At 38.1% G+C, this 25,707-nt stretch overlaps 1 protein-coding gene across 1 annotated transcript; it reads left to right on the forward strand.

Moving 5' to 3' along the window:
- Positions 1–9,059: 9,059 nt before the first annotated feature.
- Positions 9,060–9,350, forward strand: LOC115622543. Its single transcript, XM_030516510.1, has one exon. It carries the CDS (start codon positions 9,060–9,062, stop codon positions 9,348–9,350), a length of 291 nt encoding a protein of 96 aa, XP_030372370.1.
- Positions 9,351–25,707: the final 16,357 nt, after the last annotated feature.

Here is a 25,707-nt window from a genome sequence, read left to right on the forward strand (position 1 = left end):
TCTTGATTTGTTACTGTAAATAACAAAGAAAAGAACATACAGGTATATTTATAATAGTTATTTTAGGGACTGCGATACATATATATTTATATTTATTTATTTTTTTATCCCAAACTAGTATTAAAATATTTTTTTGTAACAAAGAACACAAAGTCAAGAAACAATCTTAAAGAGTTAGCAGGAATCCCACAATGTGTTTTCGTTCTTGAGTAAGTACTCATCGCATAAAGTATTATTTCTTTTTTTTATATATTAATTCCTTATATATTGTTAAATGTCCAACTGCAGTGTTATGGCGAAAGCGGCAACCCGATTCTGAACATAAGTCAAGCGTCGAAGCGCATCACGAGAGCCTTCGCGGGACAGATTTTTTGTTGTAGTCTGTTTTAGGCCGCCCGCAGCCGGTCCCTTCTACCTGTCACACCAGTTAGTAGTGTATAATTTGCTTAGCTGCCCCGCTACTTAGCTGCATCCGCAAGATATCTGCATGAAATTTGTCTTTGGCAGCATTAATTTCGTATGAAAATAATTACGTTTGGTGCATCCAAATTAACCGCCATTTTACTTAAGCGCTTCATATAGGCAGCAATTTGATGAATATTAAATAGTTTAGCTGCACCATCCGTCGGTCTGTCCGTCCGTCTGTCTGGATGAACGCAAAGATCTCAGAAACTGTAAAAGCTGGAATAACCAAAGTCGGTATTCAGATTCACCTAGGTCCGAGAACGGGCGAGTTTATTTTATTTTTTTTAATTTCCCCCCCCTTTCCCCGCTGCAGAATTTCAATACCATCCACCGTCCACATTTTTAAACCTACAGAAATCAAACATTGTACACATAATTTATATATAATTATCTACTTTTGTTTCAAATTTCATCTAAATTGGTTTATTCTAAGAAAAGTTAATAGCGAAACCATTTTTCTCCGGTACTACGCCTAAAAGCTGCAGCATTAAGTTCGCTCTTCTTCTTCCTTTTGCTTCTGTTATGGGAGCATATACGTCAGGGCCGGATACCTGGGTACAGGGTATTTCACTGGCGGCCCGCTCGACTGTAGCGTTCACTCTTGCTTGTACTACCGATTATTGATTTGATCCTTGCTTTTGTTCTTCAGTGAATACGTACATAATTAATTGTTAAATTATAAAAATAAGAGAAATAAATCGTGAAATCAAAAAATATGGTTCTTTATTGAAAATGTAACAAGGCACGCTGTAGAAGGCTGCAGAAGAAAATTTTCCACCAATTACAACTACTCTAATGTAAACTCTAGGCTAAGTCATTGTTCACTCATTTAAATTAGAGTACAGACGCATATTGGTGAAACAACAACTGGTCGCTGTTAATCTTTTAGTTTTGGATGACAAATTACAGAATATTTCTAAGCAATTTTATACATGTCAATAAATTTAATATCAATTTAATTACTGAAACCGTATTGAAAATGAATTACGTAGAAACCGCAAAAACTTAGTTGAAGCCCAAACAGACTGACATATGGCATATTATTTGAGCCAAATTTATTCATGTTTCTGATTTTTTTTTTTTTTTTTTTCAAAGTGACTAGTCGACTTTTTATTGTGCGCTCCGTGAAAAATTGTAATAAATTCCTCTTTTTCAATTATTTCGCGTATAGTGCGTTAAAAAAAAAAAAAACCACCCGGAAACCTAGTTTCACCTTGGCTTTTTGGCAATCGTTTAGTATCCTTATTTTCTTGGATTCCAATCAACAATTAATCTGCTGTATGGGGCTGCTCTGCTGACGTATACACGTCATCGGAGCAGAGACAGCCCAGAATTTTTCTTCTTTGCTTGTTTTGCAAGTCATCTTATCTCACGTAAATGAATGCTGATGAAGACTCGGCCGCTCTCGGAGCAGCTGAGGAAGTAGTCAATAAGCTGCCGAAGTACGTGGAGATGAGAAAAATTTCTGGTAAATCACCTTCGGAGCTGAGAGCAAAAATAACCAAGGACTTGCATATGTCAATGGGAAAACCATACTTAAAGCCGTCAATCTCAACCAGTAACTGGATTGCCTCAACCACTTGTACATCGACTACAAGTACCCTAACATTTTCTGTGGTGAACTCTCAATCAATGTATACTACAGTAGCGACATCAAATGGCAGTTTGTGCTCCACACCCGCCGTTGTGAGTACACCGGCTTCAATCACAAACTTAGTTGCAAATCCAACTCTGGACAAATTTTGCTCGTTTCAAATGCCAGTACCCGGTATTAATAGGAAGCGGAAAGGAGCCGTCGAGTCACTAAAATCGGCTCAAAAAAATAAGCCAACTCCTGTCAATACAACCCAGGGACAACGAACTGCGTCCTCCTCTCCGCCAGCGCTTCAAAATAATAGATTTGCAGCCCTTTTGGAAGAAGCTGATTCCATTATGGAAATGGAAGAGCCAGATTCCGAAGATCCATCGAGCCAGCAAAATGAAACCAGCCGTTTCCAGCAGGGAAGTAGTATTCCTAAGCCTCCTGCTATATGTGTGCCACAAGTCAACAAATTGGATAAACTGGAGGTGGCGCTCAATTCTGCTGTCTCCCCTAACGATTACGACATACGCACATCGAAATCTGGGATCTCGCGTATTTATACGAAGAATTCGAATGCGTTTCGTGCAATAATCAAATTATTGTCCAATCAAAATTGTCAATTCTGGCACCACCAGTTGAAGGAGAACAAACCCTGCAGATTGGTGCTCAGAGATATTCATCCCAATGTACCCAGGCAATTAATAGAGCGCACCTTTACCGACAAGGGCTTTACAGTTTTGAATATATATTGCCCCAGAAAACCGGACTGGCGTAACATTCAAATTAATGAGGAGGATGGTGAAGACATAAATAATGTCAAAACAAGACAAAATATGTTTTACGTTAACCTCCAGAACGCACCCAACGTTGCTGAGGCACTAAAAATAACTCAAATTGGTAGACACAGGGTTACAATATCAAAGGCCAAACAGAGTAAAGAGCTGGTACAATGCTTCAGATGCCAAGATTTCGGGCACACGAGGAACTATTGCCTTAAAAAGCCGGTTTGCGGTAAATGCTCGGGGGACCATGATACTGGCTCAAAATCATGTAACCTGAATGATAATGGGGAATTTATATGCGCTAATTGCGGCGAAGACCACATGTCGAGCTTCAGAGGCTGCAAGGTAAGAATTGATCTAGCCAAAAAACTTAAGCCAGCTGTGAGGTTGCCGAAAGATGGACTAGTTATCGGTAGCAATAGGAGTTACCCAAATAACCAAGGCACTAAAGTACAGTTTATCTCAAACTCTACTGTTAAGAGTGGCTTCTCTTATGCTGATGCAGCTAGGCCAATTGGAGAAAAACGTACCAGCGCGCCAACAAACCAAAACTCGCCCCGATCACACAGTTCCGCCGAAGATTGGCATCTAAACAACAAATTTAGTATGCTGGAAAAGGCGATTTTAGATCTAAACGCAAGAATGGATCAAATGTATAAGCTCATACAGGAAAATATGGATTCCAATAGAGCCTTCCGTGACTTGGTACAAAAACTAATATCCAAATGTTAAATCCGCTGTTAAAAATCGGATTATGGAACGCACGGGGCCTGGTCAAAAACAATGATGAACTCAGGCTTTTCCTAAGTTCAAACTCGATCGATATCATGTTAATAACCGAAACGCATATGCGTCCTGGCTTGAACGCATATTTGCCAGGATACGACCAGTACTACGCTAATCATCCTAGTGGCACCGCTAAAAGTGGTTCTGCAGTCATCATTAGATCAAGTATCGCTCATTCACAGAATGAGCCAATTCTAAAAACAAGCATCCAAGCGGCCAGCGTAACTATACCGACGAATGGTGGAAGCATCAAAGTCTCCTCCCTATATCTTCCTCCCAATGAAGCTTGGTGCAGGGCCGACTTTGATCTATTGCTTGCAACCTTAGGAGATAAGTTTATTGTAGGCGGTGATTTTAATGCAAAACACCAATGGTGGGGTAATTCCAGATCTTGCAGGCGAGGAAGGTGTTTGCAAGAGGCCATAGCTAGTACTACTTGCCAAGTTCTTGCTACTGGAGAGCCAACTTTCTACTCTTACAACACACGGCTTAACCCCTCTGCACTAGACTTCTTTATTGTCAACAGGATTGCCCTAAACAGACTCACCGTTGAAACAAAATATGAGCTCGCATCGGATCACCTTCCAGTAGTAGCGACGCTACATCATGCACCGCAATATAATCCCAAGAGGGAATATATTCTACCACCTGGCTCCCGTATTGATGTTTTTAAAGCCGATCTCGAAAGAAGAATTAACCTGAACGTCGAAATTAACAGCCCAGAGGATATCGAAGACGAGATATCAATCCTCATGAAGAACATTTCACTGGCTGCGTCTTCTGCTGCACCGAAAACTTTACGCTTGCCAACCCAACATAGTCAAGCTAGTCTACCACCAACGGCTGCTGCGCTCTTAAGCCTGAAAAGAAGAGTCAGGAAAGAATATGCAAGAACTGGAGATACTCGCATTCATCAAATCTACAAAAGACTGTCCAATCGACTGCAAAAAGAGCTTGCTAAAATCAGACAAGGCAGAATTGATGACATATTGGAAAGTGCTGGTCCAGATGCATCATTTAATTACTCGCTCTGGAAGCTTACGAGGCGATTTAAGAGGCTGGTCATCCCTAAGACTCCAATTAAGGATCCTACAGGTGGATGGAGCTACTCCAGTCAGCAGAAAGCTGAAATCTTTGCAAACAGCCTAGAGGAAAGATTTAAGCCTTTTGACTTTACAACAGCAGATAGGCGAAGGGTAGTCGAGCTTAGGCTGGAGATGCCATTCCAAATGGCCTTGCCTGCAAGCCCAGTTACACTTCAAGAAGTGGTACAGCAGATAAAAAATCTAAAGGTAAAAAAAGCGCCTGGAGAAGACCTTTTAGACAACAGGACGCTGAAACTGCTCCCCACAAGGGCTCTGCTGTATATTGTCTTGCTCATGAATAACATACTCAGGTTGAGGCACTTTCCAAACTGCTGGAAAATGGCCCTAATTACCATGATTCCAAAGCCAGAGAAACAGCATACTGAAGTAGATGGATATAGGCCGATTAGTCTGCTACCTGCCCTCGGGAAGATGATGGAACGCGTGATTCTGGACCGGATTCTCCAGCTCGAAGCCGTGACGCGCAGAATTCCAAAATGGCAATTTGGTTTTCGAAGAAGTCACGGAACACCGGAACAGCTCCACCGTGTGGTCAACTTCGCCCTGGAAGCCATGGAGCAAAAGATGTACTCAGTGGCTGTGTTTATGGATATTAAACAAGCTTTTGATAGAGTGTGGCATGATGGTCTCCTCTGCAAATTGAAAGGCATGCTAACTCCTCAATTGTTTCAACTCATCGAAAGCTTTCTAAGGGACAGAAGCTTCAGAGTTGCTGTTGATGGAGTGAAATCCACGAGGCGCTCAATTTGTGCAGGGGTGCCCCAAGGCAGTGTTCTCGGTCCTACCCTGTATACATTATTTACTGCTGATATGCCTGCACCGCAAGAGATCATTGGAGTAGACGAGGATGACGCACTAATAGCTACTTACGCAGACGACACTGCGGTGCTTACCAGAAGCAGAGATATCGATGTAGCTTCGGAAGCCTTACAGCAGTATGTAAGTAGTTTCGAGAAGTGGGCTCTGAATTGGAACATTGGTATCAACGCCAGCAAGTGTGCGAATGTCACATTTACAACAAGGCCGTCGTCATGCGGAGATATCACAATGTTGGGGTCCACGCTCAGTCATACAAATTCGCACAAATATCTTGGTGTAATTCTGGACAGAAGACTCAACTTCAGCAAGCATACAACAATGGTCAAGCGATCGGTCATGGCGAAAGCCGGAAAGATGGCATGGCTGCTTGCACCATGCAACAAGCTGTCCCTGCACAGTAAGGTGACAGTATATAAGTCCATATTAAGTCCAATATGGAAGTATGCGCTACCAATTTATGGCATTGCCGCTGCTTCAAACCTAAACAAAATAAGAGTTGCGCAAGCTAAAATACTCAGAAAAATATGCAACGCTCCCTGGTATATGCGCACTAGGGACATCGAAAGAGACTTATGTGTCCCCAAGGTTGGCGATGTCATTCAAATGCACGCAAGCAATTACGAGAAGCGACTCGGCAGTCACCCCAACGCACTAGCGAGGCGGCTCCTGTCCAAACCTAAGAAGAGAAGACTGAAGAAGTGCCATCCAAAGGATCTCCCCACAAGAGCCCTTGTATAAAATACATAGTATATATCATAAAATATAATCATTTTTCATGTAAAACATTGTAAATATTGTATATATGTACATAGATATAAGTGCGTCCTATAGATGCTTACTATAGACAACTTTTGTATTCCCTAACTTTCAACTAGCTTAAGTTGCCATATTGGTAGTAGAAAACTAGTTTAATAAATTGTATATATGTATAAAAAAAAAAAAAAAAAAAAAAAAAAAAAAAAAAAAAAAAAAAATGTTTCTGATTTCAATGCCATCTTTATTAGGCTCGATGTCAAACATGTTATAAACAAAATTGGTAAACGAATGACTCAATAATACTCAATTTTATGTAATATACATCCATTACACGGAAGGAGGTTAAACAGAATTGCGTAATCTGTACGTGAAAATACATCTTAATTCCGTGTGGCCCTCAGAAGTATGCAGCAAAAACTGAGAAGGAATTCTTGTTTTCTTGTAATTGTTGCTCCATAAATACCCGCAAGTAATTTACTTGGATGTCAAGACGGCAATCGCTATCACAACTTATGATGTGTCGGCGGGTGTGTCGTGAGAGTGGGTGATGCCGCAAGTAGTTTACTATTGTCATGGCGCACTAAAATCCCATTTATATCATCATGCTCATCATCATCAGTCAATGTCTGGCTGAAAATGAAGCGACGTTGCATTTCTTGGGCCAGAGCCGTGGCATTTAACGAACTTTTGTGCTTACGCTTCCGCCGGAAATGTGCCACACATACACACACTCGGCAATGCACACATATACTTGTACATACAAACGAGTATGTACACATACCAAATAGAGGACAGGCGTGTGTGCGTGTGCTTGAGTTGATTTACAAGTTGCTCGGCAACTAGAGAAACGAGAGCGGCAAGCAACAACATCATAGAAGCATGAAAAAGTGTCAAAAATTCACAAATAATGATGCGCACAGTTTACACTAAAAGACTTGGGGGGCTAACGTGGGGGCGGGGATTGACTTTTGAGGCATGCTTGCTGCAGGAGTTCATGTGTCAAACAGTAAGGGAAATAGGAAATTAAGTTTTTCAACCGAAACTTTCTATCCGCTTTGCATAACGATCGGATTGGTTGACCATCTTGACATTTCCGGTTATAAGCAATTTTTAATTGCGACCAAAATATGATGCGAGTGGCAACTTTGCGAGACGAATGAAAAATGATGAACGGTCCAAAACTTCATGCAAATTAATAAACCTCAAAGGAGCATTAAAGTCTGCTCGTTTGTGTCAAGGATATGGCGGCACAGCTTGCAAAGCTATTCATGCATGCCAGCGTCGACGATGATGGCTATAGCGATGGCTTGACTGAGAACGTGGGCGCCGGAGCTGCTCGAAAGTTGCATTGCATGCTCGCTAAAGTTAGTTTCGTCATTGATGGCGTCGATGCGAGTGATGTCGATGGCGATGCCGATGCCGTTGCTGATTTTTGGGTCAGCCAAGCACAAAAGTTTGCTCAACTTTACGCGCAGCGCATTGAGAATGCGCGCTTCGGTGTCGGAAGCCAGCACCTTCATTCAGACGGTCTTCATGCATATGCACAGGATTTGCCCAAAAATGCATTAATATTGCAACACGTAACACATGGCGATGCTCAAAATGTTGCCCATGGCTGCGGAATTCTACTTTTGTCCCTTTTCGCCCTTTTTAGCTGCCATCCACAAACTCGCTGGTCCGGAAAACAGGCCAAAGATAACACAAGCGCTTAAGTCAAGCTGCCATACAGTGGGCCAAAAATAAACACATAGAATTCTATTCAAAATCTGAAAAAAATTGCCTGCAATTTACTATTACGTTGAATCTTTCAAAAACTCTTAAATTGTTAAGAATGAGTTCAACTTTAGCATAAAAATAAAAAGTTTTTCAAAATAGCAAACATACATAATGTTTGAGCGGCGCTTCCCAGCTGTACAATGCGACCAACTTAGTCTGATATTAGGAGAACGAATAAGGGGATAAAAACATTCTTTGGGATATTTAAAATCATTGGTCTTTGCGGACAAGCTGTCAAATGTTGGAATAGTGGTGGAAAATTTAATTTCCAGTTCATTACAAAGCTGATATTAATATTATGTTTCACATGAATATATTAAGTTCGGTTCGAATGTATGTAACACAGAAAGGGATAATTGAAGATTCCAAAAATGTTATATCCTGGGTCAGTATGACCCGATGATTATATAAAATCATGTAGAAACAGCTTAATATAAGTAAATGTATTTGGTTTGAGAAAAAATGGCTAAGGTGATTAGTTTGATGTGATTGTTGCTAAAAACCTTCATTTTGTTAGTTTAGAATTCCAGATGCTTACATAAAATGGTTAACGAAAGCCGCTTCGTGGATGGATTTCCTTCATGTGTAACACCAAAGCATATACATAGCACTAACATTTCAAAACTTTGAACACTATTACCTGTTTCAACCTTCAATTTCTTTTCAACAGGTATTTTAGTTAGCCGGGCTGAAATTTTGGCCAGATATACAATATGTTCAGGTCACACTAAAGTCTTGACTAGACTTAAGCCACAGTATGTCGCACTAGGGCCGCACAGCTATAATTCATGGGACAGGTAAATGTGCCCAGAAGGATTAGCATGAAAAATCGTGCCGGTGGCGCACGCTCGGTACTCGGTAGATAAGCAGGTAGGACCGCATTTGAGGCACACTTCATACCGTTAGACCGTTAGCCCTTTACCATGTCGCAAGTATAAAAGTGGCATCTCCTGCTGCCCATACTACAGTTGACAATCAGACGTCGATATGGAAAGATCAGTAGAAGCATCTACGCCAGCGAAAAATACCGCCTATGCACTGTACCTGCATTGCTCGGAGCTGCGACGTCGGAGGACACATTATGTGCGCATCTCAAAGACCAAGCTTCAGCTGACCGACAAGCTTATAGCCCAGATAAAGCAAAGCATGGCCACATGTAGCTATGAGGACCTGCAGGCGCTCAATCGCGAAACGCAGTTCAGGAGGGATTTGAAGCGTCAGCTGCGGCATCGCCACAAGCAGTTGCAACTTCTCGAAAAGCGGAGCCCAACAGCTTGAGTTGCCTTAGTTTAAAGTTAGATCATATTCTAGTACCTTAGCAAACCGTTAAGTTTCCTTCTTAGTCTAAGCGTTTAGAATAACACATATTTATTACCGGAGCATACAAAGGATCGTAAATAAATTTACTTATGCAAAACAAAAAGTTTTCTCTTTCCTCATGCATGAGCGGTTGCTTGTGTGTGTGACGCGTTTTAAATTATACGTGCGCGTGTGTTGCCCAACTACAACAACAACAGCCCCAAGGCACCCTTCCCCCACCAAATTACACGTTATGTGCCAGCGACGACGCCTTGAACGCGACAAAAAAAGAAAGGCAAGCGAGCAAATGAAAGCAAGTGAAGTCAAATTAAATTAAATGACAGATGTCTGACATTTTGATAGTCATGCGCGAATATGCGTGTGTATGTTGTACTATGCTATATAGACACATACAACTAACTACATGGATATGCAAGCAGTACTTAGTTCATACGAAGCTCATGAAGTGCGAATTTGGTTTCTCAAAATTGCCATGATACTCGTACGCTGCAATAAACGATCAAGTATTAAGTATACGTATATATATATCTTAACAGTATTCAATATTTGTTGGAATCAGAAAATGCGAAAGAAAATGATAATTTGGTAGGTATATTAATTTAACGAATTGTGTAGCGTTAATTGTATTACTGATTTCTGTACGTCTAAAAAATTTAAGTCTTTAATTAATTTTAATGCTCTTTGTTTAAAGCTTGCAAAGTCTTGACATGTCCCTAAATTTGAGGAATTGTTACAACCTGTAGCCGAAGCGTTGAAGACTGTACTGTACTTATTTGAACAATCAGAACATACATGATCATGAGAATGAAAAGACGAATCGGTTCGCAGTTCGTGCGTTTGTACTTTTAGAACTTTGAAGCCGTAACAGCTGGGGAATCCAAACCTGATACATATAAAGTTCTGTATATTCCATGCGGAAATCAGCTTTTTATGATTTTAATTTAATGTCTTATTTATTTTAGTTCAAATGGGAGGCTTATAGAGTATACAAGAGCAGGGATGGGGGACTTTTACGTTTTACTCATTATTTTTTCTGTTTCTGTACGAAAATTGTTTTTGGACTGCAGAACTAATGTATTGAGATTGATGATTTTGTAATTTAATTAATTAATTATTTAATTTTATTTATCCGATATACATTTTTAAAATAAACATATATTATTAAGCATTGCTAAGAAATTAAACATTATTAAAAACGTTGATTTGAGGCCATTAAAATTCTAACACTACTTTCAGCTACTTTCTGTGTTTTGGAATTGAATGATGGAGAATACACCATGATGGATATTTACTTGTAGTTGGCAAATTCTTGAGACATTTAAAACCAAAAATTGATGTAAATATCATGTGGTTCGTTTTATATCAATATTATAAGCTTTTTTGTAAATAATATATTTTTAGAAGATAAATATTCTTTAAACGAAAATAACATTAATTCATTACAGCCTATAAATGTAATTTTACAAAGGAACTAAAGAAAATAATAGTCCCGAAATGTAATCACAATGCCCTTTAGTTATCACATAGATATTTATAAAATATTTATTTCTACTGAAAATAAAACAAGAGATAAGGACACAGGCGAGCACCTCGGATCGTATAAATTTTCATAAGCCTAAGATAGCCTAAGGGTTAACATAAGTTGAGGAAACGAAAAATGTGTGATGATCGCAAAAAGATTCTACAACTGAAGAACTTAAAACTTAAGCTATTCTTTAATATAATATACTTTTTAAAGATTTTATTACATTTTGGATTTCACGATTTACAAATTTAAATAGCGTGCATCGCATAAACATCTGAAGAAAGTTTCATTCACGCAGGCCAACGTTTGTGTGAAATGTCAGGCGTCAGAAGGCAAAATGCACATGCACTTGTCAAGATGGTCTTGGGGTCTTGAGCTTGCATGGGGGTGTACGTAAACAAATACATATACGAGTATGTGTAGATACGTGTGTATTGTTATGCGACCGCCTTCTCTTTCTACCAAGTGTGGGCCGCGTGAACGTAATGAATTAAAATAACTTGATTGCATGAAATTGAATGAATTGTTGCCGGCAGCGGAAGATGGCGGCAGGAGCGGGGGCAAGGACTTGTCTGTTTAAGAAGCAGGATTGTGTCTCTGGTTGCCTTTGCACTTGGCACTACGAGTAGGATGACAGCTGAGCGACTGCAGCGGGTTTGCAAATTGCTGTACATCGTTGTCAAAGTCGTCGAAGTTATATTCGCAGTATCGCAAACGAGTGTGCGTGTGCGTGTGCATGTGTGTGTGTGTGCTTGTGTGTATAAATATTTACTGAAATTTGTATATTAAGTGACGACGACGGGGCGACGCCATTTGCCATTGCCTTTGCCTTCGCTCCAGCTGTTCTGCTCTTGTTGCTTTAAGCAATGGCGTCACGGCTGTGCTCGGCAAGTGTGATATACATAAGTACATGCATACACGTGTGTGTGTGTGTGTGTGTGTGTGTGGGTGTATGCGTGTATGTGTGTATGTGTGTTTGCACTATAATAGAAGTCATGATGCGTGAATGAGCGCATAGAGCCAGCTGCAAACTGCTTGGGCGGCTCCAAGACATAGCGACAAAGCGCTCCAGGCATTTCGCCTTCACCCATACACACACATAAACACACACACCCATACCACGCCACCTCACTACACATCCACACTACACTGTTGTTACTTGACGCGACTCATGCACAAATTTCATATGTACTCGTATACGAAACTAAGATTTGTGTGAACACTTTGCACTAGCAAATTAAATTATTTCCAAGCACTTAAAAATGATTTAGTGGCAGAGCCAGAGAAACCGCCCGCCAACTATTAAATTAAGCTATAAGTGTTTGAATTTGCAAAAGTTTATGTGCATTGCCATTGGAACTGTGACAGAAACACACATACAAACAGGCACACTTGTTGTACCATCTTACTCAGCAGCAGACATGTTAATACATATTGCGCTTGTGGAATATTAAATGAAACTCGCTCGCTTCTTTAACCCAATAATGGCCTTCTGTAATTTCACGTTGCATTTCATTTCTATTTGCTCAAAATCAGGACTATAGCTGGATGAAAATATTATTAAAGAATGAATTTAACTTATTTGATATGCGTTCAGCTTATTATTAGGGAATGGAAACTAATATGCAAAAATAAGCACTATGCACTAATACTCGAAAATATACACAATGCTCGCTTTCTTCATTTTGCTGCATTTTTAGGGAAGTTTTAAAAATGGGTGAAATTTCCGTCAATTGAGCTGACTTTTCTAAAGTTTAACTCTTCTTAGGCTGAACTCTTCTATAGCTGATATGATTTGAAATAAATTTTGTAAAATACTTGTATATATACAGTTATGCTTCCATGCAATTTTATATTGAATCATTGCTTGTCGATTAAAGTCAATTAACGTTGGTTTCTATAAATTTGTAGAGCGTCTTTTTGATACTTTTTTGTCAATAAGTGTAGAACAAAGAAATATTTAAGCAGCAACATTCCAGTATTTGTAATCGAATGTCAAAGAACAGATGAAAGCAAAAATTCAATCGCCTAAATGCAAGCAGGTTTATGCAGGAACTTTTAAGGAGCCCCTTTTTATAAATACCAGACTACTATTGCTATAAGAATAACGCAACACACAAAGGATTTCATAACAGCACCCTGGATTAATTAATGTTTGGAAATGTTTGTTTAAATGTGTCAAAACTGAAGCGCCCACTAATGGGTTAAGTTGGCTGTTTGCCAGACCGCCCATGCATTATGGATAATTGTTTACTCGTTGCGGTTCCTGTTGTTGTTATTATTATTATTCAAAAACAATTATGGTTTAATTTGGTTGCAATGTTTCGTATTGTAATGAAGTGTTTGTTTATTCGCAATTTTATTTTGACAGCACGTTGAAGTCGACGTCGACGCCTGAAGTTCACGGCAACCTCTAGGGCTGCTGCATTTAGACTTCAGCTTGGAAATTATGCAAATTCTGCGAGCACTTTAATGTCAGACACGTGCTCTGCATTGCAATTGCTCTGAATTATTGCGTTATTTGGGTGTTCGGATTTGCAAATGCGTATTTAAAATAGTTGTAAACGAAGCCTTACCCTATGGACAACTGCAACTTGTGGCAGTTTCCGCTCGAATCTCATAATTGGGGCATTCCGCTCAGCCCGCAGGTTCAGATCAAATTCGGAGTATTAGGAATGCCTTCGAAGTTAACAAAATATTTTCATTGCTCTGATTCTGTTATTTATGAGGGTTTTATTCTTTTTTTAAATGGTATATGGTCATTAAATTTTATATTTAGCTCGATAATATTTATTGCACGTCAAAATTCCATATATTTGCATTAAATTGGTTGAACATTAATGCTTGCACTTATTTCTTTGTATGTTAAATTTGCATTTCATAAAAAAAACAGATTTCACTACAAATATTTTCTGTTTTATTGCTGCACATTATTATCTCTTTTCATAATATTCAAGGAATATACTATATTTGCACAATATTTGTTGAAATATTTTTTGCTTTGTTTACGCATACTCGTATTTATTTTTTCATAAGCTACAAAATTAGCATGTTAAGCAATAAAAATTATTATTTGCATTTGACTTTTTAACCGCAATAATTCGATTGATAGGGCGCCTGTTTATATATTTATGAACTGGCTAAATGATTTAATTAGAGTTCACACAATATTCAACAATTGCACACACTTCACTTGTTACTATCCCAATTTATTGATTTAATTCATTTCCTGTGCATGCGTGTGTGTGTGTTCTCAAACACACTAACACGCTTAAATCATTATGGGGCACGTCAAAAGGAAATAAACACACACAGACACGCACCCACACAGCCGTAGAGCCGTTCAGCAGTTCAGCTCTGGGAAAATGAGGTCAAAGTGCGCGCGCGTTCTTGGTGTGTGCGTTGTAGGAGTGTAAGAACGCGCTTCAAGGATGTGCTGTATTGTGTTTTATTTTCACTATTTTATTTCTGCTGACGCATACGAAAACGTTAACGCACACATACTCGTATGTAGAAGCAGTGAAGCGCCCATTCGCATGTTGATGGCGCCTATATCCACACATGCACATGCACGCACACACATATGGCTCGCGTATGTGTATGTCCTGCGGCTGATGAATCAACTTTTGCCTTTACTCAAGTCACGAAACTCAAACGAACGAAAAACCCGCAAACGCCGACCAAATGAACCAACGAAATGAAATCACACCGAAAACGAGAAAAACAGAAACAGGAAAAAACAAAAGGGCGCTCACTGCACACGCACACATACACAGACAGGCACACACACCCACACCCACACACAAATGCAGAAAGACACTAGCACAAAGTGGCAAAGTCGAGGATTACATTTGCGGGAAAATCAGACACAATTGAACGGTGCCAAAGTATCGGCTGACATGCCCCGACTTCTGCCACAGTCAAATGCGACCACGTCGGACAGCTTGATTAAACGAAAAACGCTCGAAAACGGGACAAGGCCCAAGGCTGAAGGCCTACGAGTGTGATGGTCGGTGGTTCCGCTCACGCAGCGTATGCGCAATGTTTGTTGCCAGCAAAGCTTGTTACGTATACGCAGTGGCTCATCGGGCCTTTTGACACGATGTCGGCGTCAGCATTGACCCTTTCAGTGACGTGCTAATTGCTTGTGGGCCAGGATAATGAAAAGTTCACCAGCAACACCAACACCAACACCAACACAAACATAACGACATCGGCGTCTACTGCGACTATTGCGCTCTTTAACGTTTGCATTTAATCCACTTGGTTTGACCTACGCGGCTCGACTAAATTGTGTGAAATGCTAAAGCGTTGCTTTACGCTCAAAGTCGGGGCAAACGACGTCGCCAGCGTCTGTCGTCTGTCGCCTGTCGGCGAGCGTTTGTTTCGATTGTTGCGCACCCGTCGTCTGGTTAGCGTGTTGGGCAAAGCACCAACAACGGCACGCACACATCGTCGCCATTACCGTGCGGTCTTGTCGCGGTTTTCACGCACACGCACACACCTATACACACACACACTCACACACAGAAGTCTGATAGTGAGATTAGACGTATAGCGGATTTAGAGATGAGCGTACAACGTATAGTAAGTATGTAATTGTGGATATAAACTGGTTGCATGGCTAATAAGGCGCTACGATGACTAATTTGTCCATTTATTTTGTGATTTTAATACTCACAAAGTTCACAAAAAATATTAGTTAGGGCATCTGTGGAAAAGCTGGGTTTAAAACGAAAAAATTTCACAATCGAATAAGTACCTTAGAACCAAAAACATCAACTGCTGTTCTGTATGCCAATTTGAAAATAGCATAGATGTTGTGGAAAAATTAAATAAACTCACGTATGCTAGAGATAAGGGTACATTCTCGTATATATTATGTTTGCCTATAAGTCGGATATGCTTGTTTCTCCCTTCTATAAACATTGACCCAAAACTTTTATATATACACTGATAAGAGAAAGCGATATTAATATAGTTACGGCTTCTCAGAATAAATGACTAGAAAACTTTTTAGAATTCAGTTGCATTTTTGTGCCACTCGTCTAGTTGTGGGAAAACCATTTCTGAGAACAATGTCTGCAGCTGCTTCTAATGAAGAAGATACGACTTTTGTGTCTACAGGGTGCGCCATCTTTTATGTCGGTATGTAAACATTGAATATCTTTGAAAATAAACAACCGATTTTCAAGTATGACATATTTTTATTTAATTTGGTTCCGTACAATTTCTTCAGACTAATTTTTCAACACTGGTCTACTCAAGTCAATCGGTTTACTAATGACAAAGTTATTCAATATTTACATACCGACATAAAAGATGGCGCACCCTGTACTTATAGGTCCTTCATATTTACTTTATCACTATAAATTAATTTATATGAAAACTCGAACGTTTCAAACAATCGCAGGTACCTTAACCATCTCACAGCACATCCAACATTCCTTCTAAAGCGCCAAAACTCGATCCTAAACTCTCAGCCTCAAAACTAGACCTTTGTGCTATAATGGCGGAAATAGAAGAAACAATTTTCTTAGCATATAAAGTAATTAAAAGTACTTTGCATAAAAGTAAATAGTCAAGAAATGTTCTGTTTCCAAAAAAAAAAAAACAATATTAATATTAAAAAAAATATTTATATTATATTTACTTATCTAAAATTTAAGTTTTAGAAGGCGAGCTTCTTGATCTTGAACATAAAAATGAACCAAAAGAAAATACACTTTCTTTCTTTCGAACTTTCATGCCAAGCTTAAATATTCTTACTAATTGGTATTCCCTTCGGAGTTCAAACAGCTACATTGCAAAAGTTAGGCAGCCTCCCTCGCTAATTTCAAACTGACAATTTTGATTAATGATGTTGAATAATATTAAGTATTTAAGAAATAGAAAATATGATTTGACACAGTCAATATTATGAAGCAATGATAATTAGATATTCGCGTGATCATACACGTGTATGTTCTGCCGGCAGCTAGTTCGACTGCGAAAATAACTAAACTACCAGCAATGTGAAGTCTTTAATTATATATTAATGCTAATTGGATGTCGTGAGCGATACTCACGTGACATATATATTGTATATATATTGTCATCCCTTTGCTGCTTGTGTTGGTTGTGACTGCGACTGCAACTCGTTGCGGCTTAGCCATTAAACTGTCCACATTATTAGTTTAAGTTCGTCTGGACTTGGGTCACTGCTACGATTAACCGTAATGGGCGGCAATTGGAAAATTGTTTTGATATGCGGCAACTGGTTGTCTGACTGATATGTTCGGTCGCCTTTTGTTTTGCGCCTTCTTTGGTTTCTCTGACGTAAATATTTGATGAGATTAGAAAGTTGTGTGCGGCAGCTTGTTGGGCCACAAATCGGCTGACAACCCTTTTTTCCTTTTGTTTTTCTCCGGCGTTGGTTCAATTTCTTACTGATTTAAAATTCAATTTGTTTTGACGCCATGAAGTAAATAGGTTCTAGGGCTTGTCAATCGTAAAACGAGAATTTGCATATTTTTGGCATTGATTTCGTAGCTTGAAAAATTCGCTTTCTTTTTCCTTTATGCCTCTTTTCTCTTTCCCCCTTTTTCTTCTGATTTTTTCGTCTTGATTATTTCGAGCTAAATAATTTATGTCACAATTGTCTTAATTCGAAAATTGCAACGCAGTTGTAGACAAATTGAAGATATGCACGAGTGCGCACTGGCAATGATAATGATGACGGCTGTGAAGCCTTCGAAAATCTCGTCTCTATCGCTGATGATGCTGAAGATGCGACGTCAACGTCAACGTCAACGTCGAAGCTAAAGCTGCGCTTATCTGCGCTCGTCCATCGCCCATTCGATGAACAAACATTTGTAGCCGGGCAATTTGCCATTTTCTGAATATCTGTGCGGATGGATATATGCATGCGTGTGTGTGTGTGTATGTGTGTCCGACCTTTAAACTGGACACAGTTGCCGGGGCTTCTGTGCGTGTGCTTGACTAATAAACTGCTGTCACAGCCCCAGCTGCTGCTTAATTCATCAAGTTTGAGTTTTGAGCTACGGGGCAACAACATGAAACTTCGGAACTTTTTATGGCTTGCCGGCTTGTACTTGTACAGCATTATTAATTTAATTCCAGCAAAACGTTCATTTGCTTATTAGTTAATTGCATTCAACACCACGAAGTGTGTCGTCATTATTGTCATCATGTGACCTAACCGCGACAGAGCAGCGACTGCGATGAGCTCAATAAACCAGTTAGGTGAGTGTGGGTGACGACAACAGCTTGTTTCAGATCACGTGCAGCTTCGATGTTATTGTCATCGCCAACAGCTGTGCTCCAAATGATAAAAGAGAGATCGTTTGCTCGTTCACACTCGACGCACAGTGGTGGCAAGTGTGTGTGGCGATGGGGGAGCAGACTTTCGAGCTTCAGTAAACAAATACTTATTAGTGGGGTATTTTATGTGGGTGAATATTTAGTTTTAAAGCAACATTTTTTATCACACAATTGTCTATGGTTCACCCTTTATCGGCATCAACATTCTCGTTTACAACAATAATGATTATCAGGCCAGCTTATAACAATTTTAAAGCAACCAACCAGAAAGTGTTCGATCGATTCATTGTAACTTAAACATAATTATGGGCAGATTATCAAATAAGATATATATTACTTGGATCGGACAATCTATTTTCAATATTTTATTTTGTTAGCCAAGGCATGACAATACAATATCAAGAAATATAAATCTAGAAATATACATCAATGTTTGAAAATAATGCCTTATACGCCAAACGTATGATTCCATAATCACATGAAAGAGCAGCTTTATTTAAGTACCTATGTATTTGTATTAGCGACCTCCGCATATTAATGACAACTTGCTCTTAGGCCTATCCACCATCGGGCTCTTGCTCTTGGGAGCTTCACTCTTCCCAGACGTTAGCTGCAAATTGTGAAATATTGAAAGCACTGCAATGCAATTAATTTCAATAGAGTCTCCAAAGAATTATTTGATTAGTTTCTTAATTAAATATCTCCCACGGTGCATCGCTTTTCATTATCTCTTCTGTTTGTTTTAAATAAATACGTTTGTGGTACACACGTCTGTAAACACAAATGTGTTGTTTGTAGACTGGTTTTATTTGATATAGAGTTAACCAGAGGCCGCTAGCCATCTGAAAGCCAACGAAGTCGTCTCATTACTCAAAACAACTGCCACTCTAAATATTAACTAAACGAAAGTGCATTTCATTGCACATCATTTTATACTTATAATAATTTGATTTATTAGCCACTGGCTCTATTTCCAATTAGATTTAAATAATCGACAAGTCGTATGGCCATTGGCAAGTGTATTTGTTGTTGCTCTTTTTGCCGGCAATGCTGTCATCGTGTTGCTGCTGTTTTTCCTATTATTGACAAATTAATATACGTATATGAACAGACAGTGTGACTAATTGCACTCAAAAAGAAAGAAAAAAAAAACAAAACAAAATATATAGAATATAATTAAATATTTTTTCTACATTAAATTTTTTTACAAAGCTGATGTTAGACACCTAAATAAAATTCCGCGCGAATAATTTCATGCATTTAATTGAATTTTCTATATTTACCGTTATTTAAAGTGCTATGAGCAATTTGTAAGTTATGTAAAATATTTTATGTATGTGTATGTGTACTCTCATGTTCTCACGTAAATCAAAATTAATTCAAAAATTAGTTTATAGATCTGAGCAAGATAAGAAGTTTTGGCAATGAATCCTCAAATATTGACAGTTTAGTACTGGGCAGCTGTATATTTTTGTTTTCTTTCTTTTTTAAATTTAATTATATATAGAAAAACTTAGTAAAAATGACTTTTGAGATAACAGAAATATTCTGTTTGTTTTCATATAGTAATACCAAACTTATCAGAAAGGTATTTTTAAATATTCAAAATGAATACAAAAACTTAGCATAAATAACGAATGTGATGATATAATCAAAAACATTTATAATAGCTTTGTAGAACCTTTAAGTTCTTTAAGGTACATTTTAAAAGAAACTTGTCAAAAGATAAATATAAGGGAATGGCACAGTTCAGTCGATAGTCATTGTACGCTATTTATTTTAAACGATGTACTTAGTATAGCAACCCAAACAAAGTAGTCTTCTGAATGTCATTGTTCTAGACGATATGCCTTTCATTTGCATCTTGTGGGCATGCATTTATAAGTTGAATTTTGATGCAAGAAGTAGCTGTACTTTAAACTTCTATAAGTACACGCTTAAGGATGCACTTCACGGCAATGAGTAGCTTACACAGGCTTACACGAAAAGCAATTACAATTTTACTGAAGCTAAAATTATATTTGGCTTGCGATTTAACAGCCGAATTCCATTATCTTGCACACATGCACACATTATACGAACGCCAAAAACCACACAATATTTAGCAATTAAGTTTTCAAACGCAAGAGCATGAACACACACACACACACACCTACTATGCAATCTCCCTTTTGGGCAACCATACAAAAATCCGAGTTAAGCTTGTGCAAACATTTTGTTTGCCTTGGCGCAGTTTATTGAAGTCACGCTGATAACATCGTCATCGGCAACAACAATAACAGCAACAGTTGTATGAAGATCCCGAACAACATCTGGTTGCCAAGCATATAATGATGTTGTTCTTGTTGCTGCTCTTAGCGAAATTTTATAATACCCCTTCATAATACCCCAAAAGTAAACAACTTTTAATTGCAATTAAAATTTAAATAAAAAACAAAGCTAGTGCAAATAGTTACGCAGCTCCTTCTTGCTGATGTTGTTGCTGTTGCTGTTGCTGTTTCTGTCTCCTATCTAAGGTGCTATAATAAGCAAATATCCACATTGGTCGTCTGTGCCAGCTCTTGTGATTATCAGCAAAATTCAAATAATACATTTAAATAATTGCCGCCTGCCCGCCAATCACACATGGGTGTTGCATTCTAGAGCCCGTGCCGTGTTCAGACACTTCTCTCATACAGCTGACAAGTTGCAATTACGAAAGGGGCAGTGGAATTGGCAGTCGAGCTGTGCGATAATCAAAGTGTCTTGTTTATGTGCTTTTCTTTCTAAATCTTTCAAATCTGTCCGACTTATTTATGATACACGCTCAACTTTTATTTTTGACTTGCAAATCGTTCACAAAATGCAATTATATACACGATGGGAAGAACAATGTTGTTAATTGGAATTTATGATATAATAGTTGTCAATATTTACGGAAAAAGGCAGTGGTCCGTTTCTCCGAGCTCAGATACATAGATTCAAATAGGGTTGTAGAGCAGCAAAATATGTAAGATGTGTGATAAAATACTTAGTTGGAGCTATTTTCAATTGTTTGTTGTATTTTACACGTTATTTTTACAAAGGGTATTTCCAAGCACATATTTTTCACAGACTACGCCCAAGCAACGATAAAAGAAATCTTTGGAGATTGTACAACGATAACACGTAGTACTTAAAGACTTAGAAGACAACATTGAAGAGCGCTGTTTGTTAGATACTGTCTCAAAACGTATGAAAGAAGTAGGAAAAGAGTTGAACGACAGCACAATTTATAGAATTACAAGCTGTATTATTTGACAAAGATATTTGCTCAACTTGTGCAACTGCACAGCACATAAATAAACATTCTTATGTACATACATATATACTTGCTTCTCTCATGCCCCAATAAAAATTCACAAAATCGAAATGCAGTTTTTATACAAGCATTCCACCTTATTCCCTCTCTGCGACGAATTGCCTTTTGATGTTCGAATTTTTTCACCCAATAAACTCATAAGCAAGAAAAATATAACAATCAAATCTTTGGGGTTTTTTTTTCATACAAACATTGAAGTCCCCTTTCCCCTTTTGGAACTGGAATTACCTAAATGAAAGTAAACTTAAGTACAAATTTCCTAGTTTTCATTCAGCCAGTCAGGGGAAACTGTTTTATTAGAATTAGACGTAAAACACGTATTTCTCTTATCGCCAATGCGTGAGATAATACTTTATTGTTAATGCCATAAAAAGATAATCATCCATCAATCAGAAATTAGCGCCATTAAACAAGTCATTATAATGATTAGATCCTACAACTACCGACTGCATGTAGACTGAAGCCCCAACAAGCACCGTTTTTTAAGACAACTCATTGTTGGGACTTTTTTATCTTAAGCTGTGACACGATAAGGTGTTGTATTAGCGATAACAAATTATCAATAATAAAGTAATAAGTATAAACAGATTTGGGTGAGTTCAGAGAGATACAAGTGGATACAACAATGTATCTTGTATTTAAGAAAACTATTCCCCATTTCACATCATATTCTGTTTATTACTTTTATTAAGCTTGACCCCAAGAATGGCTTGCAGCATTAATTACCATTACATTACTCTATATTCATATACATATGTGTACATATATATAAATGTAAGGTGGAACAATGAGTCTTCCAGAATGATGATACGGTTTGAAATAGAATGTCAAGTTGTCTTTGCAAACCAATTGAAGTATAAGACACTAATCAACTAAAACGACCAACTTAGCAATAAGTGGGTTCGACGCTAATCTATTCCAGAGCGTCCCACAAGTGAGCGCCTGAGATAACAATTTGGTACTAGTATCTTCTTGTTCACACGACATCGGCGACTTTTACTCACCTTGCGTGCTCAGAATGGGGCACGGTAAAAAATCCAACAACCTGGCTACTTCTGTAAGATAAGTGGCGTTTTGGGAGCTTCGTTACGATTTATGACAGCCTATCTTTGTCAATGGCACGTCTAATTCACACAATCAATAATTAGCACCTTTTTTCGATCTATATTAACGAACTCACATACGAGTAAAACGCATTTGACGTACAGATATAATTTATTCGTAAGATATGCTCACATTTTTAATACTTATGACACTGGTAGATCTTCTCACTCGAAGACTGCCGGAAGGTCGGCTGTATTCAGGCGACAATCGGACAGACACTGAACCGCACAATCGATGCACTTTCGTGGAACTTTTTATGCCCAAAAACAACAATAATACACACAGCTACAGATTTTTGTGTTCTGTATTTATATTTTAAATTAACACTTCCGCGGCGGAGCGGCTGGCGTTGATTCATGCAAGTGGCAAGTAAGCGGCCGGCCGTTCCGAGATTTCTTTTGCTTAGTGGACTTAGTGCGCCGTTCTGTGGACAACTTAAGTGGCTTTAATTTAGATTTCACAGTCTAAGCGCCGCAGCTGACTGAGGTGTCATTCGCACAGGAGCTTTTCCAATGCTGAATTAGACTTAGACTAGTGGCAGATCAGCAGCCACCGGCGATGCGCGAACGTATGTATCTTTGTATTCAAGACAAACGCCACAACGAGCACCGAACCGACCGCACGATCGCGCCGCTAAATCGCAACTGACAACTGGAATCCGACCGGCATATTGATAACGACGAGAAGTCGCTCAGCTGGAAATTTGTGGACAGAATGAGAGAGAAGGCGAGTGGAGGAGAGATCAATTGTAAATTATCGCATGCGAGAAAAAATACAACTGCGCAAACTTTGAGATCTGTTCACATGATTACGTATTTCAAGTCTTACATCTGATATAATATTATGCTTTTACAAATGAGAATATGTTGTCAAAGCCCCTTTATGTGGTTCTCAAAGCTCTATTTTCGCCATGATTTATCATGCATTCGAAAAATGAAAATCCACAACATTTCCGCGCTTACACGCCTCTGAAAAATAAATTACATTTGAATAATTTGTATGTGTATAATATATAATTTATGAAAATTTTTAAAGTGTTATTTTGGTTTTGAAAATATTGTTTTATACTTAGATTTTAGATCAATTGAGAGAGTTTGGATATGGGTGCGCAGTTCCACAGAAAAGTGCACCATAACAGAAAAGTTTGAAGTTAACTAACAGTTTTTCTTTACTTGTAATATTAAAGGGAAATGTTCAAATTTTATTAAATGAACTAAAAGCTCTACCTAGTTGCAATGGCGAAATAAACACCTACAAAGTTCAAGTTCAGGTTTTGGTCATCCTTTGTCTATTTTAAGAGCATTTTATCTTTACCATTTACGATTCCAAGACTTATTGTGCATCTGCGCTCTTATTGCAAAATGCTAGCTACAACAACAACAAACCTTCAAATAAATGCAGAAGAGCAAACGTTGCGTTAAGAGTAACATTACGTTAGAAAAATATCATGTATTCTCATTATCTCTACGCTGATGATTAGACAAAGTTTAATACAGTTTACTAATTTTAATAAAAATATCAGAAATTTAGCAAATAGTGATGTTTATTTTGATTTTCAAAAGTAGGTAACGTCAGATTTTAAATCATTTCCTTGCATGGTATTTTGTTTATTATAGCCTGTACCCAAAGGGTGAAAGGCTATACTAGTTTTGTGCGCATGTATGTAACACACAGAAGGAGGCGTGGCAGACCCCACAAAGTATATATATTCTTGATCAGGATGAGAAGCCGAGTCGATATAGCCTTGTCCGTCCGTCCGTCTGTCCGTCTGTCTGTCCGTCTGTCTGTCCGTCTGTCCGTATGAACGCAAGGATCTCAGAAAGTATAAGAGCTAGAATAACCAAACTTGGTTTCCATATTCTCCTAAGACCGAGAAAGTACGAGTTTTAGTTTTTTTTCGATGCACCCCCCCACTCCCCCGCAATTCGTGTTTTTTCTTATAACTTCCGTAATTCTCGGAATTTTGAAATCAATTTTGGTAGGTACATCCAGTTAGTACTAATGTGTCCGTGTGCCAAATTTCATCATGATAGGTCAATTCTGAAGAAAGTTATAGCCATAAGTAAAATCGCTGCTCATGCGCTGCCTCTGTCGGCAGCGCTGCCCGCAGCTGTTGTTGTTGTTGCTGCTTTGGTTCAACTTTGTGCTGCATACATACACGCATATAAATACACATAGACACGTGATGTAAATGTATGCTGTTAAAACTAAACATAAACATATATTCTAATTTAATTAATTAATTCATTAATTTTTTTTTAATAATTTAATTTTTTTTTTAAATTTTTTTTTTTTAATTTTTCTTTTTTGTGGAGAGTACAGGCTATTTTACTGTCGGGCTTGCTCGACTGTAGCGTTCTATCTTGTTTTTAATTTACTTAATTGCGGCTTAAGCAGGTGGAATCATCAAAAAAAAAGGAAAAATTATGTAAAAATAAATTCATTGCACGAACTTTTCCTTAGTTTTGCAATTTTGTAATTCAAGCCAAACCCCACTTTTTTGTAACGTCACGTCAGAGCCTATGGATTACATCTTATTACCTTTAAGGTCGAATACTATAATTTTTTAAACTACTACTCAACAAAAAAAATTTTTTTTTTAATTTTACTTTTTAATTTATTTATATAATATTTTGTCGTACCAATGTCATATCAAGTCAGATTGGAAATGCCCATATATAGGCCTAATTTTCTTTTTGATGCTGTTCTGCTTTCTATGATTTTTTTAAAATTGTGAAACGATTTGTGCGTTTAATTAGTTTAATTTAATTACTTTTCTTGATAGCTGCTGTTTCTTACAGAAAAGTTTCTACCCATATTTCATTAACCTTCTAGCTACTAAATATCAGAAATGCTAAGTCCTCAATTTTGCAGCTATTTGGTCAATCATGACCCATATTTGCGCCTTAAAGAGTAATGGTCAGGTTCTGCTCAAAACCAGTTTCCACAAAATATTTATCAGCTATTAATTCTATTATTACTGCTAAACTAAAACATAATCAACATCAGTGAAAAGGAAACTA

This window comes from Scaptodrosophila lebanonensis, unplaced genomic scaffold (assembly GCF_003285725.1).
Source record: "Scaptodrosophila lebanonensis strain 11010-0011.00,11010-0021.00 unplaced genomic scaffold, SlebRS2 tig00000043-arrow-pilon, whole genome shotgun sequence".
NCBI lineage: Eukaryota > Metazoa > Arthropoda > Insecta > Diptera > Drosophilidae > Scaptodrosophila > Scaptodrosophila lebanonensis.

What these genes read in the sequence shown, in the direction of transcription:
- LOC115622543 (XM_030516510.1), top strand. Translation starts at nt 9,060, where the DNA reads ATGGAAAGATCAGTAGAAGCATCTACGCCAGCGAAAAATACCGCCTAT.